General features: G+C 37.1%; 1 protein-coding gene across 5 annotated transcripts; it reads right to left on the bottom strand.

Annotated features, from left to right (window-relative positions):
* Positions 1-1536: 1536 nt before the first annotated feature.
* LOC113677099 (uncharacterized) lies at positions 1537-19135 on the bottom strand. 5 transcript variants are annotated; one of them, XM_089196776.1, is made up of 22 exons: positions 19024-19135; positions 18060-18104; positions 16187-16438; positions 15555-15675; positions 14131-14202; positions 13420-13491; positions 13006-13077; positions 11965-12045; positions 11133-11201; positions 10586-10657; positions 10102-10173; positions 9313-9384; positions 8836-8907; positions 8163-8228; positions 7009-7080; positions 6515-6586; positions 5856-5930; positions 5524-5595; positions 4281-5228; positions 3591-3672; positions 3090-3395; positions 1537-2849 (listed from the first exon to the last, which is right to left on the bottom strand). In XM_089196776.1, exons 2-19 carry the CDS (start codon positions 18097-18099, stop codon positions 4313-4315), a joined length of 2340 nt encoding a protein of 779 aa, XP_089052902.1. In that variant the 5' UTR covers positions 18100-18104; positions 19024-19135; the 3' UTR covers positions 1537-2849; positions 3090-3395; positions 3591-3672; positions 4281-4312. The 5 variants fall into 5 exon arrangements, with proteins under 5 accessions (XP_089052902.1, XP_089052901.1, XP_089052898.1 ...); XM_089196775.1 differs by lacking the exon at positions 14131-14202 and adding an exon at positions 13770-13841 and having other exon boundaries at positions 19024-19118; XM_089196772.1 differs by lacking the exons at positions 14131-14202; positions 18060-18104; positions 19024-19135 and adding exons at positions 13770-13841; positions 16521-16914.
* Positions 19136-19588: the final 453 nt, after the last annotated feature.

Here is a 19588-nt window from a genome sequence, read left to right on the forward strand (position 1 = left end):
TGTAATTTCTGCTTGAACTTTTGCATCGCAAATGAGTCTTCAACCGTGCATTATTATTGTTTTGACACTGGGGAGGCGTTAACATTGCAATTTCTGTCAGTTGAATGAAGAAATGTTTGATATTTGCTAGTTCTCAGGATTTGCTAAACGTAATTGATTTTCCGAATTTATGGAAATGAAAAGCTTGTATGGATGTACTCCAATTTACGATACAACCTTCGACCGTGCATTAGTGCTCATGTTGATGAAAGAGAGGTACCAATATTGTAATCTGTGTCAGTAAAACGAAGAACTGTTTCAGATATTGTCTTTGAGAAAACAAGACGTCAAGTTATTACAAGTTTGTGACAATAAAAGAATTCCCAGGGGTATCTGAGGTCCCCCTAGGAGAACCCACACTTCCCATCTTTTCTGGCATAAAAAATCAGCTTACTTTGCTTTGCTCAAGTGACGAACAGAAAAGTCATTAGGAACTTCAATTAAACTGGTTATGTTCTATATTTATTAAACTTCACGCGTAACGAACCGTCAAAACTTGTCTTGGTTTCTTCCCTTACCTATCATTTAAAATAAAGACATTTTTTTGTGGTTTCGCAAAATTCCATGCAAAAAACAATTCCTAACATCTCCAATGAACAAGCAAGTCTGGGCTCAGTTCCTACATGGGTAGTGGAAGCCATAACTTTTAAAAGAATTTTAAACAATGGTTAATGTTTGGGCACCTGATGTTCTTTATTCGTGTTTAAGGATATCTAACCTACCGCCACAGGTTAAGTCCACAGTTTACTATGTTCCTCTCACAAGATGAGAATTGGCAAATGCAGACTTCATCCTGCGAGAGTCCTGTATGAAATGTGTACAATAAATTGAAAATCTTAAAAGGCAATGCATCGTTCGTATCTCCGTTTTTTTAACCACGTCCGTTGTAAATTGGTTTCACATTTGCTTCATGAAAGGTTATAGTAATAGCTGAAGTGCAGCGTCGGACCCACCCAGCTACAGAAACAGTTTGAAAACGTTTAGCATGATCTAACTACGTTTTAAAAAGTAATTCAAAGTAAAAGGAATACTCTTTCCTTCCAGACAGATGATGCTGAACTGAGGCAAAAGCTTTGATTAGGTACATTATGATGTCGGGGTATTATTCTATTCGTTTTCATAGATGAACCCCTAACGGGAGGAAATTGATCTCTATGATTTAACTCAAAAGTGTCACATCACTTATGTCACGGAGGTTTCAGATAAATTGGTTGCTTGTGTTGCTTCGTACTGTAACAAACGTAACTCTTTCCCCAAAAGTTTTACTAGAAGGGTGTTCTGAGTCTTCAAGAGTCAGGTCTTGTTAGGGGTTGAGTTAGTTGTCATTTAATGTTCTTTTGCAGCGAGATAAGGGGAAGAGGTGACTTAGGAGAAAGGAGATGAAATGAGGGCGCAAATGATATTGGGCCTGCAAAGAAATGTTCGGTATACCTTGATCACAATTAATCGCTTGCATCTTAGTCGACCAGTTTATGTGCAGTTGTTTTACATGTCTCATTTTGTCTTAAATCTTTATTTATTATCATAGTTAAACAAGCTTGACAACTGTTTATAAACGGGGCAATAACGACTTCCTCTGTGGTGATAATTCTGGACACACTGACGATATGTGCTTTAACTTGTCAAAATTGTTATACATTTTCCCTTGAGATTTGTTCAAGCTCTTACCAAACTTAACGTTAATCCTTATTTAGCAGCAAATCAGAATATATGAATGGGCCAGATAAAAAATGAATTATCCGACTCCCACACCCAGCCTAGTATGGTGTGTGTAGTTGATTAGATATGAAATGTGGCGAAGCACTGTTATTCAATGTGGCCACCTAGAGCTACTTAAAAGTTGAAATATCAGTGAGTAATGAATATTTTTAATACAATAAGAGTAACACGTTCTAAAGTCTCCAACTAAGAGCACTCTTGTAAACACTATGAGCCTCTGCAATCGCTATGGTTACTCTCAATTGGTTTGGTTTTTCCAGTATTTACCGAATTTCACTATAAACATGCCTTTGGGGGCATAGGGAATTCTCGAAACATTCTATCAGTTGTTCTATAAGTTTCTGTGCTCTCATACCCAGTGAAGAAGGGTACAATCCAAGATTAGCAGTGCGCCTAGACCCCCGTTTTAAATCTGAGATCAAAATTATTCACTGAATTAACTTTTGAACTTATTATCACTGTTGCTTTTCTGTGAGGATTGCCATGCACAGTACTACGTTTCGTTTTGGGACTGTGTCCGATGTAAATAAAAGTGTTTCAATATCTTCTAGTACCTTCTAGAAAGGTATTAATCGCCAACCCTGTTTTATCCCGCTTTTATATCCGATGGAAAAATGATTTTGATCGCAGTCTCCTCTTTAACTGCAGATTTCATTTACTACATAAAGAGTACGTTTCACAAAATACCTGAAGTAATGGCTAAGAATTAGAAAATCTAGTAACTGATCAAGACGTATATCATATATATTACTTTAATACATTAATTACATGTATTAGGCTTGAACTACTTAGCATTCTGTCGGTTAGCAGGCAGTTGCATCTAAAACTATCCCTTAAAAAAAGCACATAGATGACAAATTGCCAAATTGTGATGTCTAAAAGGACGATCATCTTTGGGGAAGCCTGATGAGTTAATAATTAAAACCTGACAAACAGCAAGTACACAGGGTATTTTTTTCCGCATGCATTTCCTGATTATACAGCTGTTTCCCACACTGTCTCTTCCACTACCTAATCAGAGTTGATCTGAGGATCTCCTGCTGTTCCTTGAGCTGCTGAGTGGTCATTGTCAACGTCTGTTTTGTTTTGCTCTGTGGAATATTAAAAAAATCCTTAACATATACGTGTTCATTGTCAACAAGCTTTCTGGGGATTTCTTTGCGTTGCCTTAAATTGGACATGATGCCGCAAGTAAGCCTAACATATTTCAAGAAAACATACTCATAATTACTTTCCCTTTGCGTAATTAAAATAAAGGGAATGCATGAACATTTTTGGAACCTCAATAATCGAGTGAATGATGGAGATACTAAAAATTATCTAAACCATACCTTTTCCAGTAGATTTGTCCTCATCCCCTACAAAATCTCTGTGTGGCTCCTCATATTCGGAATTTGCTGCAATATTTTTCTGTGACTTTTTATGACCTTCAGTCTTTGCTTCCGTTGGCAGTGCTTCTATTGTTTCAGAAAAATTATTAGGCTCAGTTTCGGGCTTTTCTGGCTTAGCAGTCTCCGCGTATTTTGTGATCAGCTGCCCTTGGAGTTGGAGTTCAGTATGTTCTTCCCCTGGGTGCTCATGTTTGTGAACCTCCTCTTGCTCTTTTTCAGGTTCCTCTTCGGCTTCTTTGGCTGATTCTGTGTGGAACATGCAAATTTGAGAGATTTGTAAATATTGTCAGGGAATGTGTGTACTGTTTCTTTCGATGGTAAGTAAACGAGTAAATTAAACAACATTATCAAAAGCATAAACTGTCAAAGTTGCGCTGGTTCTTCCATGAAATGTATCCCCTCGGTAAGCCAGTAAAGCCAAACATCAGCGGATGTCTATACCTTTTCCAGCTTGGGTTCGACCACACTTTGTCATAAAGTAGTTGCACAGCTGTTGCCATTTTGCCTTGAGAACGTCTCGAACCTATATTTGAGAGAAAAAGGTTTCCTTACCTTGAAGTAAGAAGTTTCAGTAAATGATAAAACCTAAAATCATGTCAGATCATGTTGGATGGCACTGTCTCATTCTATTCTAATGTGACAGAGATTCGCTCCCTTTAACTGATTTCAATTTAAATAAGAGAATGTTTAACTTTTGCTTCACACATTTCACATAATTTGTAGAACTTTCTATTACTTGAAACTTTCATACTTTTTTTTAAACGATTACACGAGCATATTGTTACGGCATCTAGGGTGATGATTGATAATTTTCTCATAAAATATCAAAACAATGGACATGATGTGCGATCCATGATATGTGACACGTATTCTTGGATACATACTTTGTTTAGAACTGTGGAAGATCTTGAGAAATGAATCTTCAATCCTTTTTAATTTCCCCCTTGTTGGTTTCGTCACTTTTTCATAGAGTTGGTCATTACATGCTGCCCTCTTTTGATTTATATTTAGTTGATGTCTTTTAGTGAAACATAACTTTCGCTTAGCGAGATGAAATAGAAAAACTTGCTTAAAAGTTAAAAGTTTCATTTACAATTTACGGTTATTTACAAATTCTAAAGTGATAATTACCTGTGTGGTGGACAAGGTGTATAGGATCGGATTTATGGCAGAGTTGAAGGGAAGAAAAACACTGCAATCCACACTTCGAGATCTCCTCGTGTCCTGAACGACTTTTCCACGATGGACCTGAGTCCAATCACAATGACGGCCATCCAGCAGATACAGTCGGTCAGGATGATGAAAAACACACGTTTGGCAAGAGCTGTCTCTCGCTGGGTGTTAGCTGACATCGACTGAACCTGACATCTGTTTATAACTATTGCAAGATAGGCCACAATGACAAAGGCAAGAAATGCCAAGTTCAACCCAATAAAGACAGCCACAGAATATTCCCAACCAGGTGCCTTATCACTGGAGAGTTGAAGTGGGAGACAAACAACAGATCTGCCATAGAAGTGACGACCTTTAAAATACTGAATGCCAATAGTAGGAAGGAAAGCAACTATGAAACCGATTATCCAGATAGCAAAGCACAAGGTATGAGTGGCTTTGTTGGTTAGTCCATTAACACTGAAAGGGAACACAATATTTTTAAGCCTGTCAGCAGAGATTAGAGAAAGAAGCATCATTGACACCTCGCTTGACAACACAGCGATTGCACCAGATATCTGGCATGACAAACTCGTTCGCCAGTTGAAGTCATGCAAGTAGTATTTGCCTGCCCACATCGCATCCTTCCAACCTATAATGATTAAGTAAACACCCATTAAGCCATCAGATACCGCCAAGTGTATCAACACGATTGACTGTGCAATATTTTCCTCCCTGTAGACCATTCGCCACGTGATGACAAACACAGCTCCAACCAGAGACGTGACACTAATAACCCAAACACACTTCCTAGGAGCTCGATTTCTGAACATAGTCTCGCAACTGGCAAAGGGGTCGACGTAGGCAAAGTCGCAATCCGCGTCCACTTTCGTCAAATGGCAACACATCAGGCTTGTGTCTACAGTCCTACGGTTCATAGAAAGAGTTCAAATGAATCCCAGAGGAGAAAATGCGCTTAAGAAATGACAGGTACTCAAAGTGATAAAACATCGAGGGTAAATTCCGATGTGAAAATGAATTCCCATTACTTAACAGTTTCACCGGCAGGGAAATTGGAAAATTGGGAACAATCAGAAAGTCTCCATATACGTCAATGGTAGGGGCAGCGAAGTTGTAAGCACTGCATAAGTAGGTGCAGAAGAATGAAAGTTCTAATAAACCACTTCATCAAGGCACTAAGAGTATATTTGAATTGACTAACGTTGTTATTAATTCCTTCATGTTGGAGAAAAATCCTTTTGGTAATTCCCGCATCTCGTTGTAATGAAGGTACCTGCGCGTTAAAAGAAAGTGATTCAGTTTAGCCAGCAATACCCGCTCATGTTCTAATAAAATGATCTCTTCAACCTAATGCATCAGTTACTGGGAGGTCGACTTTAGTTCGCTCGTTCTTTTTCGTCTAAACTCTCAATGATTACGAGAAACCAAAACGTTATAACCTTAGCAGAAGGAGACTGATGAGAGCTCAGTGAAAGGGAAAAGTGAGTATCAAACGCCTAGTATACACCCCAAATAAACTCAGTGCATACTCACAAGAATCGAATGTTTGGTGCGACATCTTTGAATTGTTCCTTAGTTACTGAAGGGATTTTGTTTAGATGAAAGTCCCTGCAAAACGAGAAACCACTTAAAAGCGTAAATGTCATGCGAGAATTGTAAATTCCTTCGTAAACTGAGGTCATTTTAAGGTCATTTTGTTTCGTTTTGTTTCAAAGTTAAAGTTCAGTACTCGGAAGTCAACATAACATGCGCTTTTTGTGTCGTATATGATGATAAGACTTCGTCAGAACCAATACTGCGCAGGTTGTAAAGAAGTCCCTTAGATGGCTTAACTCTTCTTTAAAGAGCTATAATCTCTGTAGTTATTGTAAGCTTACCGAGCTTGTAGATGCAGGGAAAGTAGAGTCTATTTGAGGGTATGGTGACGGGTACTTGCCATTTAATTGCATCGATCAATACATACGTAGTACAAGAGTTTTGCACACGTAGCAGACTAAAGAAATAAAGGGAAACTTGAAAGAGCTCAAACTATGCGATTTTCTTTTGGGATAGCTGTAATTCAGGTTTCAGTCAATTTCGTCTATTATGGAAAGCGATTCGCACTATTTCTGCCATAGATTTCTTGAGAAAGTCTCATTGCTATTGAAATTATTAACTTCGTTAATCAAATGAGTTTAAAAAGAGCTACTTACATAGACAGGATGTTTTTCGCGCCTTTAAAAACTTCACGTGGTAGATATTCGATACTGTTGTTATAAACAACCCTTGAAAAACAAAGAAGACGGATACTTATTATTAGAAGAACATTAAAATAATTTAAGATTAAATTGATCATCATTACACGGACCATCGACGATGTTAATCATATAGAATTCTTACAGGGTGTTTGAAGGTTAATACTCTTTAGGGGGTACACCAGCTCGATTGAGTAAGCAAAACTGGGATCAAAAAATGAGGTTGTCGAGTTTCTAAGCTAAACCACGGCACACATAGCACTTTGCTTGTATCATCCAGCGTTACTCTTCCTTTTAAGTACGCGTTAAGTTTATTTTTCAATTGAAAATATCTCTCCTTAAGAATTAAAATTTGCAATATCGATTAGAGATTGTCTGTCAACAGTCATTGCTTGGAACGTTAAGCCATCTCAGCTTGTTACTAGACAAGTAAAATCAATGGTTTTCCTTACAGCTCTAACAGGTTGGGCAGGCCTTGGAACTGATCCGGTGACAGGGCCAAAAGCTTGTTGTTTTCCATGTATCTACAAATTAAATGAAATTCAATATATGATTTTTAAAACCATAATGCTACGAACTTAGACCTTACTTCAAACTGGTGGCGATTTTTGTATTTTATTTTCATAATGGTTAGTTCTCTTCGCCTCGATCGCATCCTGGTATTTTAGAAAAATCTTTAACTTAAAACGAGACCTAGAAGGCCACTGAACTTCACTTACTTTCCTCCATTTTGGAATATGTTGTATTACTTGGAATTATTGATATGATGGGAAGTATTACTTGACATTGAGATTTTACTTTTTAAATGGCTGACCGTTGTTCCTTTTTTTGAATCCTAAAACAGACTTTAAGAAATTCCTAAAGTCAGAAGTAAGCTTCGGGTAAAATATTAATATCATAAGTCAGTATCATAAATAATATTACTTTTTATATTATAATTATAATATTATTATATTAATATCATTGATTAATATTAATTAACTTTATTATATTAATATCATAAATCATATTAATTTCATAAGTCAGCGTGCGTTCATCGATATATGAAGCACGCGGGAAGTTTGGAGAGCACGAAAAATGCGTAAGAGTTGCTCTCGGCTACGCCTCGATTAACTCTTACGCATCTTTCGTGCTCTCCAAACTTCCCGCGTGCTTCATATCTCGATGAACGCACAGCTGATCAACGCACAGCTACGCCTCGAGCAACTCTTACGCATCTTTCGTGCTCTCCAAACTTCCCGCGTGCTTCATATCTCGATGAACGCACAGCTGATGAACGCACAGCTACGCCTCGAGCAACTCTTACGCATCTTTCGTGCTCTCCAAACTTCCCAAGTGCTTCATATCTCGATGAACGCACAGCTGGCGTATGAACCAATTGTTTTATAACATTTTCAGCCCGATGGAAAATTTTTTTTCTCGAGGAATATGTTTGCTGACGTCATGAGCGTGCACAATAGGAATATGAAGCACGCTCGCGCAATTGAATTGGATGAGACAAATTTACTAGCTATGTTATAAACTGTTTTGAAAGATCCTTCTAATTAATGAAGATTACACGATACAATTATTGCTTTAGTCTCCATTATAAACATGAACTGCGTACAATATTTCTATCTTGGAGAGATTGTTGAACCTTGGCAAACGCTGAAGTCCGTTACTGGACAGAACGCTGCAGGGAAAGACAAAAGAAGAAACATAGAACATTAAAATGATCTTCATTGGTTCTTAAAATTATTTTTCTAGTATTTGGATACTGACCACAATTTTTTTTTTAAAACAAGATCAGGTCTCGCAAAGTAAAATATTACACCTGATCCGTGATAAATTGGACTAAAGGCGTTCTTTCACATCTGCTGTAAACAGGCGTCTTCCGAATTTTTCTCCTCAGCATCAGTCGGTACCAAAACTGTGAAAGGTCGATCAGTCTTTCGACAAATCAATGTTGTACGAGTTAAACTCTCTTATTTATGCAATGTCTCCTAATACGGTATTATGCAGCAATATGATGTCTAGTTACGGGAAAGAAAATGCTGTTAAAGACAGTCAAATTTAATTCGGAACTTTAATGCAATTGATGCGTTAACAAAACCATGAACAGTTGAGGAAATGTAGCAAAATGAGCATTATAGTAATATAGCGCATTTTATCCCCTCTTTAATAGAGCCTAAGAAGTTTGTGTGTTGCTGTAACTGTTGGAAAAATTGTGAGGCGAAACTTTAAAATAATTTGATGTTAGAAGTAGCTTTATTGTTCAGTCTCAACAGGATACCACTTACAGCCTTTTCAACTCAGTGAGGTTTCCGAAAACATACGATGGCAGACGCTTAATCGCGTTGTTCGACAAATCCCTTAAAATAATAGTTCAGTTTAGAATAAAGACTAAGCTAACTTTGAAAGAAAAAAATCAGAAAATTCAGTCTTATGGAGGGAGAGGACTAGATTCCCACTCCCCGCCCCCTCCCTTCCTCACTCTTCCAGCAGGTGCTGAATTAGAGCCAGGTTAGGAATTAAATTATGCGATAAAAGTTGTCTACGAAATGTGGCTCAGAAAAAGTAAGAAAATAATTCCAGAGTTCCATGAATGTTATAAATAGCAAAATAATTGCGGAGTGTTCTGAATGGATGTCAGTCGAAGGCAAAATTAGACAAGATGATTGAAAGCCTTTCAAGGGGCTTAGGTAAAAATCGATTACTATAAAACAGTATTTAGAATGGAATTGTAACAGGATGTTAGTAAAACAAGCTCTACTTACAATTTTTTCAGCTTAGTATTTGTGCTCAGAATGCCTCGAGACAAGTTGTGCAACTGGTTGTATGACAAGTCTCTGACAAAAAAAGATTGTACAATGAGTGGATTATATGTCGATTGAAATACAAGGAGACATTTATATATTTCTATCAAGCAAAATATTCTACAAATAATCTTTTTTAAAATTTTTTTTTTGCTTTTTCTTTGAAGGTTTTGTGAATTACTTCGATCAATTGAGGGTGTCAGATATAGGAAAGTAATGCTGATGACAAGATTCTCTTACCAGGTGGAGAGAATGAATCAGACAACAGTAAGAGAAACAAGAGAAAGAAGAGGCCAAATTATGTACCATTGATGGTTATTTTAACAAGGGTCTGGGCATGTTCATCAAAGAAACGATTAAATTTATCGGCTCAGAAATTTACAAATGGGAAGGTTTTTATTTCCTTGCCACATCTAGTCTTTTACCCAAGGCTTCTCTCTCCTGACAACGGACAAACCCTACTTTCGTGTCATGGACAGTGACATGCAAACTGGAAAACTTACCAAGCTGATAAAACATTTGGCTGAAATCAACTCTTTCTCGTCGGAATTTGATGAACATTTCAGCCAATGTTGTTACAACAACCATTTTAAGGTTAAGAAGACTTCTTTGGTGACAGATTACAGTCATATGAACGATTACGCATCAAGACCGACTCTATAACTACTGGTTCAACTTAAGCACTTACACAGGACATTACAATCTTGAACAAACAAATTTTAGATGAAGGATTTAGGAAAAAATAGTTACAGTTCCTCCAAGTTAGTCAATCCATGAAATATGTCGCGTGGTAGCTTCTTTAGTTGGTTGCCGCCCAAATGCCTGCAGGAATTACGAAAACGATAAGAGGGATTTTTACACGTTATTAAAGAAACATTTAAGAAGTATTTTTAGCCTAACAGAGAAGAAACTGGCCGAATAAGTTTCAGGTAGGAAAGTCTGGAAAGTTGCGAGCATAAGCAACCGAACCAAAATAAGTGTGGTCAAATCGATCGGATAGTAGACTAATACTTGACTCGGCGAATCACAGTTATATTTTCCTACAAAAAGATTATTGCTTATCAAGGTTTGCTTATTGTAAGCCAGACTTTTGATGAAATGCCGGTCTTGTGTAACCATGATCAAATTTGTTTTAAAGTTCTTCTGCCGCCTTTATGTGCTCTCGTCAAGCAGGCGAAGGGAGTGGTAGCTACCTTCCAAATGAAGATTTTTACAAATTATGATTATTACTCACAAGCGTCTTAACTTTGTTTGCCCGGCAAACAGTCTTTCATGTAACGTCTTGATGTAGTTGTTTCCCAGCCAGCTGTGAAATTATTAGCATTAGTCTGACTTCCATTATTTTTACCAAATGAAGGAAACTTAAAAATAAAGCGGGATTCGCAACTATTTGGTGGCGTAGTCTTCACTAATTCAGGATAGTAAAACGAGGTCCTGAAATGAGTGATATTCTTATTGACGACATGAAAGTTTCCTAATATTTAAAAAATTTCCATGTGATTAACGCATGAAAGCTTTTATGTATTGCTTATTATGAGTCTGAAAAGCCCAAGATATCTAGTCTCTCAGTGTATACTAATTCACATTGTAATTCCTTACAATATCGAAAAAAGTTTGAGTTGTTAAGGAAAAAAGTGTAAATAAAGTGACCCAGATACAGAAAACCGTTAGGAAAATCGAAACCAAACCTGGGTGGGGGAGGGGAGGGGAGGGGAGGGGAGGGGAGGGGAGGGGAGGGGAGGAAATTGATATTGTAGCAAGTCTCACAGCACTTTACTCACAGATCATTAAATTTATGGTCCTTGAATAGATCAAATGGCAGCGTCTCCAGTTTGTTGAAATCCAGGGTTCTGTGTTGGAAAATACTTTCATTTCATAGACTTTTACATAAATGTTTCTTATTGTAATTAGATGAATGACTGTGCATGAATGTATGAAAACTATTTTGCAAACTGATTAAGAAATAAATGTGAAAATGGTCTTTGCAGTAATGAACACTACTAATGAACGTAATAGTGAAATTCAGGCTTGTACGGGATTTTTAGCCTGTGACCATTGTGATACTGGTTCAGTGCCCTACCAGCTGAGCCACTGTTATGATGGTGGTTCGTAATACACCCGTGAAGTGATGAATCAAAATCTACGAATATGTGAAATCATATATGCGAACTGCGGATTCACCCTTATTAAACTGATGACCGAAATTTGATATCAGCAATTCGCAAAAAACGTCACGGGATGCTAGTAGAGATCATACCCAAGACAACTCAAATTAGTAAGGAAAAGACCCAAAGAAACCGATCATTTTATAGATTTTGGTATCAAAGGTCTGCACCTTGTTTTTAATCAAGGTTTCTTTATTTATGAATATTCATTCATGACGCCCACTTACAAAGTTACCTTTCTAAGATCACCATTATATTTTGAAAAGTTTGGAGCTGATGTCGATTAAATGTACAGGTTTAATAAAATTAAGCTTTCCGAGATTATGGATTATAGGAATTGCGTTTTCAGCTCATTTGCAATTTTGCGGAACGGTACAGCTCCAGGTGTGCTTTGAAATATCAGTTGGCATGATCACTTATCCCAAGGATAAATAAACCTCTTACTTACAGGTTTTGAAATGTGTACCACGTTGACCTCCGAGGTAGTTGATCAGAGGACAAATTCTTTAAGTTGTTGTTGTTCAGGAATCTGTAGAGTTAGCAAGAAAACCACAAGAGTCAAATTGGTCGACGGCATATCCACTAATGTAAAGTTATTATTCGGAGATAAAGGACTTGCCATAAAATCAGGCACTTCACTGACTTTAACAAAGGAAGTTTCTGGTCACCCAAAGTAATAGTTTTGTGTTAGTTGGTATGAGCCGATAAACAGATCCTACATTGTGTGAGTAGGCTCCTGAATTGATAGGTGACATAGATTGGGAGAATTACCTGAAATATACCAAATGGAATAAGTTGAGGAGGAGAGTGCAGTAGTAATCCAAAGAGTACCTTTGTGAACGAAAGTTTCGATCCTTGGCACTGTCTGGCAGAAACGATACCGTCTTCGGGTCGATTATGACAAGTTGACCTCTGTTCTAAGATTCTCGCTTTTCTTCTTTTGTTTTTTCAGTTTAATTGCCCCGTCATAAACTTTTAAATTCACAAAGGCACATGATATCAAAAAGCATTAGGTGCGATAATTAGTAATCATAGTTTAAGGCTTTTAAGATGAAGAATTGATTTCCTTCCATTCAAAAAACCGATTTTATGATTCCTAAAGAAAGCCTTGAATGTGATCTCAATTAGATCGCGCGAAAAAGGGTTTTGTGAATACTAGTCCCCTCATCCGTACTTTGAGGAAGATAAAAATGCGTAGATCATCGTTTCAGCATTAGCACACTTCACGCAGCCCTTGGTTCGGAAATGAAATAAATGACGAGAAGTAGAGGAGTGCGGAAACAGAATGGATCGACCAAATAAACTATTCAGAGCGTAAGAGCAATTTTCGAAAATTTGGGAAATAAGCTTTAGATTTCCCTTTAACACGAAACTGGGTACAGCTGCTATCATATGAAAGTCAGAAGTTACGGATTCCACATTTAAGGCATTCATTACGACATAGAAGTCTATAGGATTTCCTAATAGATGGAACAAACATTCTGCTCACAGCTCTGAAAGCATTATGGATTGATTGAAAACTCCTGAAGGTAACTGCTCCAGTTGGTTAGAGGACAAGTCACTGCAGAAGCAGAAACAAGAGGAAGACAAAGTTATCAATATCACAAGTTTACTGTTAATCATTTTGAAGCAAAATTATTATTTTTAATTAATGTCTTGTGAATTCAATGGAATGATAGGGTGAAGTATTCAATTAGAAATGATTTTATATTATTTTGACGACTCAAAGGTCCAAATGGATCAAAAACGAGGAATATGAACATGTTGTTTAGAAAAAATGGACCATGGTACATATAAATATATGCAAGCACACTTAAAAAAAACCCACGATCAATCCAAATTTACAGACAATTCAAGGAACGTCAATTGAATGACCAATAATTGAATGATATTAGCTACTTACAGTTTCGTTAAGTTGTAAAGTGGATCGAATACTCCTGAGGGCAAATCCTCCAACTCATTGTTAGACAGGTCCCTGTTTCCAATTAACATTCGCCAAAAATAAATATGAGCTTATAAGTGCCACCCAAATAATATGTTTGACCCAATTGAATCATTTTCGAAGCTGCCTCATCAATAATTCTCGTTAAATCAAGACACGAGCAACGCATGTTGTGGACAGGATCAAAAGGAAAGAACAATGTTACGCACTCTGGTTATTGTAGGCATAATTTGTAGCTTGAAAGGAAACAAACATATAATGTAAGGAACGTCTAATGAAAGACCAATAATTGAATGATATTAGATACTTACAGTTTCGTTAAGTTGTAAAGTGGATCGAATACTCCTGAGGACAAATCCTTCAACTCATTGTAAGACAGGTCCCTATTTCCAATTAACATTCACCAAAAATAAATGCGAGCTTGTAAGTGTCATTCAAATAATATGTTTTCGTTTTCGAACGCTCAGTTGACTCAGCTTCGAAGCTGCCTCATCAATAATTTTCGTTAAGTCAAGACATGAGCAACGCATGTTGTGGACAAGATCAAAAGGAAAGAACAATGTTACGCACTCTGGTTATTGTAGGCATAATTTGTAGCTTGAAAGGAAACAAACATATAATGTAAGGAACGTCTAATGAAAGACCAATAATTGAATGATATTAGATACTTACAGTTTCGTTAAGTTGTAAAGTGGATCGAATACTCTTGAGGGCAAATCCTTCAACTTGTTGTAAGACAGGTCCCTATTTCCAATAAACATTCACCAAAAATAAATGTGAGCTTGTAAGTGTCATTCAAATGATATGTTTTCGTTTTCGAACGCCCAGTTGACTCAGCTTCGAAGCTGCCACATCAATAATTTTCGTTAAGTCAAGACATAAGCAACGCATGTTGTGGACAAGATCAAAAGGAAAGAACAATGTTACGCACTCTGGTTATTGTAGGCATAATTTGTAGCTTGAGAGGAAACAAACATACAATGTAACATACTCGACGGAACAAGTTTCAAAACGACATGCATGGGGCAATTTTATTGTAATGTAGGGTTGACACTGCTGCACTCTTATCCCTGTCAATGGCTACCACTTTCCTGTAACATGCTTTCCATAGTTCAAGGTGCTCCAAGGTGAATTATTTGCTCCTCAAGAAAGGGGAGTCAAATCTCATTCCAAAAGCTCCTGTTGCAAAAATGTTCCTCTTTTTGTATGTGTACAGCCCCAAACTAGTTACCAATAGGATTTCTGCCTCCGCAAAAATATATGATTAACAAATATTCACCGAAAAGGAGGTGATTCGTGGCGAATATTTACCTCGCCGCTTTGCGGTCAGGAAATATAAACCACTTTTACAAGAACTGATCGAAAATTAAATTGCTGACGCGCGATTTTGTCTCTTCGGCTCCTCTGAGATGAATATTTCTTGCTAATCACTTTCGAAGCAGCCAATCAGGGCGGGCACAACTCAAAGCACTTCGACTTCAGTTTGACACGTTTTTGGAGTCAAGAACTTTCCGTAGTGCACGCTAAAAATCCATTTCCCGGGGCGGTTACAAAAAGTTCATGGGAAGGTACCGTATTTTAGTGCAAAAAAACGAACTTACTAGACCTTACAACCGCTTGGCCGTGGAAGGTCTGGGTACGTGATTAGTGAAGGCAATAATGGGGTACGATTAGCCCACTATATCTCTTAATCAAGCGCGGTGATCTATCATTTTAACTGTAGTTTTTGAAGCAGAAACTGGTAAGGAGCATTTATCGAAACTATAACTTTTTTCTGAGGAATCACCTGAAATGGAACGAAAACGACAAGATAAAGAAATTGCTTGAACACTGTTGAGGGAAAAAGTAAAACATGTTGGAATGTTATTGATAAATTCATTTAAACTGGCCAGTATCGCAGTTTTTCGGTTCGTTTGTTGAAAACAACCTCCACTCATATCTAATCAGTGGATTAAAAACAAACCAAAAAGCCGGGAACTATTTTGTGTTCTTAAATTCGAGCACATCTGGGAAATTCTATGATCGTTATATCTAAGAAACTTAACTTAATTCATTAGTTTCCTCTAGATCATTTTGTTTGTAAACTACGTACTTACAGTTTTACTGTAGCTCTCGGAATGTTCTGTGGAACTGATGTTAGCCGTTTTCTTTCACAATCAACATGTATGCCCTTCATGTTACCTTTCAGAACTGTGCATCGACATGGTTCAGGACAGCCTAGAAAAAAATGATAGGATATTGACTAATTTTGATGTTTGGACACGTCACCTAAATGAGCTCCAGAATGCTTTTTTTAAATTAAGAGTTCGCTCTGGTTATGAAAATTTTGCAGTCGAGTTATTAATGAATATGAAAGGCTTTTTGTTCGGCTGCCTTTTTGACTTGTAGCAATGAATTCAAGTTATTTATGAACTGGCGCGCCGATTTCATCTTGCAGTAAAATAATTGTTGGGGTTTATTTCGGGTTGCGACTTGTTGTCTCGATCAGATGAATTTTTTTTATATCTTCTATGGTTTGAGCTCTTTGATTGACAAAATAATTTGCGAGTCTATTCGGTAGAGCTTTGAATCGCTTTTGTAAACAAATTTAATTGGTTTCATGAACTAGAGAAATTTTTGGTTGGGCATCATCTACAATTCTAGTAAATGGTAAGGTAATGAAGCTATTATCCAAATTTACGTGTACCCTAGCCTCCCTTGGAGTAAAAAGGTAACTTGACAGACTTACTCTCGAAAACGAGACTGATATTTTTCCTCTTCAACTGACCATGGCTGTCCACCTCGCAGCTGTAGTTTGTATTCCTTTCTTCATTAGTAACGTTGATTAGCAGTCGAACACTCGTGCTATTTTGCACAACAGCGCCATTCTTTCTCCACACAATGCGAGGAGCCGGTCCACCTTCCGCCGGGCACCACAGAGATGAAGAATGGTTGAGCAGTACAAACTGAGTCTGTGCGTCTTCACTCAGACTTGCAGGAACTAGAACAAATTCAAAAGGACTTGTGATTTCCGCTTAATCATGAAAGCAGGACACATAAAAACAGAACGCTCAATGACCTACCTGTTTTATTTGCCGCTCTTCCCTCATAGTAATTATGGTAAAATAACCAGTATCTGCCCGATGGTGAAAATCTTAACCACATGTAATGTCCGCTGGATTGGCGGATTAAAGACTTAATGTATCTTCCACAAATTACACCCAATAGATTGGCAGACTGATTATAACCATCACAAATCTCAAGATATTCGTTATCAGCACAAGTTACTCCCGAAAAATAGGAAGGCAGCATAAATGACAATGTTATTTCAACATATTCGCCTCTTACCACTTGAGGTTGGGTTTTTTCAAGGTATAGGATATACTGTCTAGAGCGTACTTTTGTTATTATTGCAACTGAAATATATAACATACCTATATTAAGGAATACTTGTGTACACATAGACACGTGATTAACTGGAATTTGTTATATCTTCCAACTCAAATACGCTTTCCGATTGGAGGAGAACTTGTCACTTGCCACGGGTCAAAACTCTCTAGTTCCTTAAAGAAACTTCAACTCGCGTGGGATCAGATAGTGTATCTTGAGACCGTGTCAAGTTTTCATAGCAACACGCAAGAAGAAAAGAGTTTTTGGCAGTCATTGCTCCAATATTGAGTTGAAGAGTATAACCAAACTGACAAAACGCTCGACCACACGCTCCATATAGGGTTTTGGGGAAACAAAACTTACTGAAAAAGGCTACCAAAAAAGGCTAATTCATATGACGCATTTTGATCTTTTGCAAGAGCTTGCGTAGAAGATGAGGACTGCAATTAACCAAACTTTTTTTTAAAAAAGTAGTCGCCAAATCCTCCTCGAGTGATCTTAATATATTATATATGTTATCGTGTTTTCTATTTTCACATACTAGGAAAAAATTACCCACTCGCGTTAGCAATACTATTGACTCGCATTATTACGAATTAGTCCAGTGGTCAGTACACTGGGCTCTTAGTCGGACGACTCGGGTTCTAGTCCTGGCCGGGGCAAGGCGTTGTGCCATTGAGACGTGTGGTTAATGCTTTTAAGCTTGGCTAAATCTATATATTACGAATTTAAAACAGTTTTTTTAACGCTAACGACTAATGTGTCATGTGGTCGTGGGAGGACAAATTACTAAAGGACGTAAGAGATGTCCCAATTGTAACAAAGAAAAACTCTAGCTTCCAAATTAATATCAAAACCATATGGCATTATGATATTTCGGTGAGATTGCACTTAAAACACCCTAGGTCTGGTTAGTGTTTTAGTTCTGATTACTTAGCATTATTTTAAAATAGGGATTATGGGAAAGTAGTATCCTAATTTTTTTTTTTTTGCACTGAAAATTCATCCGCAAAGTTAAACAGATGTTTTCCTCATGAAAGTGGCAAAAAATTTACATACAACTAATACGCCATTATGAACCGGTATAACTACCCCTCGGTAAACGCAAGGAAATGGGTATAGGATAATCTTTTGCGGAAAAGCTGGCATCGATACGAGAATAACAACAGTTCTTTGTCCCATCTGATGAAATTTGAACTCAGCGTCTTAATTCAATACAAACGTTGACTTACCCAAAAGAACGATGAAAATCCACATACTCTTGATAGACATCTTCCCTAATGAAAGCCGTATATTAGACATTGCCCTAAACGTGCTCATAAAGTTAGGGAAATAAAACCATATAATTTCAGAAAAAAAAATGCAACTTGTAATGTTGTGTCTTCATCTGCTTTCTCGAAACAATTTAAATTATGATAATGTATTTCATTCCAGAAAGAATTTACATGTCTTCATGTTTAGAGACTGATCGACTTTGTGGTATTGTATAAGAAACATTTCCGTTCTTAGACAAGAAGCAATTACAACAGGAAAAATGAAATTCTTCGTTTGTTGCTTTTGTAATATATATATCTCTCGTTTCTCCATTTTGTTTTTTGTTTTTTTTTCTCATTCCATCTGCATATTTTATCACACATTTATTTATAAAACCCTCACAGATGTTACAAGCCGGTAAGTTCTATTCGTAAATTATAAACGTCACAACAGTCTCGTAAATTTATCCCTCAGAAACTTTGAATAATTTGAAATTTCGGAACTACCGTTACTTAGAATCAAACTGTCGATTCCTTCCATTTCATTTTCACATTTTTTTATCAAATGCTCTGTTGTTTTTTAGCTCTCTCTACTCAAATGTATGAAAAACATTTTGGGAAACGCTAAAATTATGGGAAGAACCCTTGCAAAATATATTTTGTACTAATTATTTCCCTCTGTTAATTTTTTCCCCATTTTTTTTGCTGTTTGGTTCGTTGTTTCAGTTTTTTAATAGTCCCTTTTAAGTTGTTCCATGCTCCGGTCGCTAAATTTGCGCGAGCCGATCAAAACCTAAACTGTTCACATAAGATGCTTATAGAGATAAATTCATTTCTGGTTCATATTTTGTGAATCACCTAACTAACTTGCCTCATTTAAACCAGATAAATAAATTTAAAAAAACCAACAAAGCACATGTAACAAACAACATGAGTCACTTACCTGAGGGGCAAATATCTTACGAGTTATCCCTCAGCAAGTGTCTTTCCAGGTCGCAATTACCATCGCACGACAATTTCTGTTTAGATCACTCGGAGAGAATAATAACTCTTACAGATGTTTCAAGCTGTTGCTGTCATCTTATGAAGCGTGAAGTTTCTAGTATCTAATTTATTCATGTGAAGTTCGATTCAATTTTATCATACATTTATTTCAAAATAAAAATATCATGTTCTTGTGCAGAAATTAACATTGAGGGATATCGAAAACGATCACAACAGACTTTTGCTTGTATCATACTCGCATGACTCTACTTATGTATCACCCACAACAATGGACATCTGTTCACGCGCTCGTGAGGTATTTCGAATGAAGGCATATTGGTATGGATACAAATCGACCGGCGTTTCAGGTACGAGCCGACTAAAACTGGCTACGAATCTACTGAATGTGGCTACGAAACGACCGCGGGTACAAAAAAAAAACTGGATACCGTGAAAAAAAAAAACTGGTCAAATTAAGGTTTCTCTGTAATAGAATTTTTCTGGAAAGTTCCAACCAAGTATGC

This window comes from Pocillopora damicornis, chromosome 2 (genome assembly GCF_964200805.1).
Source record: "Pocillopora damicornis chromosome 2, jaPocDami1.2, whole genome shotgun sequence".
NCBI classification, from domain to species: Eukaryota; Metazoa; Cnidaria; class Anthozoa; order Scleractinia; family Pocilloporidae; genus Pocillopora; species Pocillopora damicornis.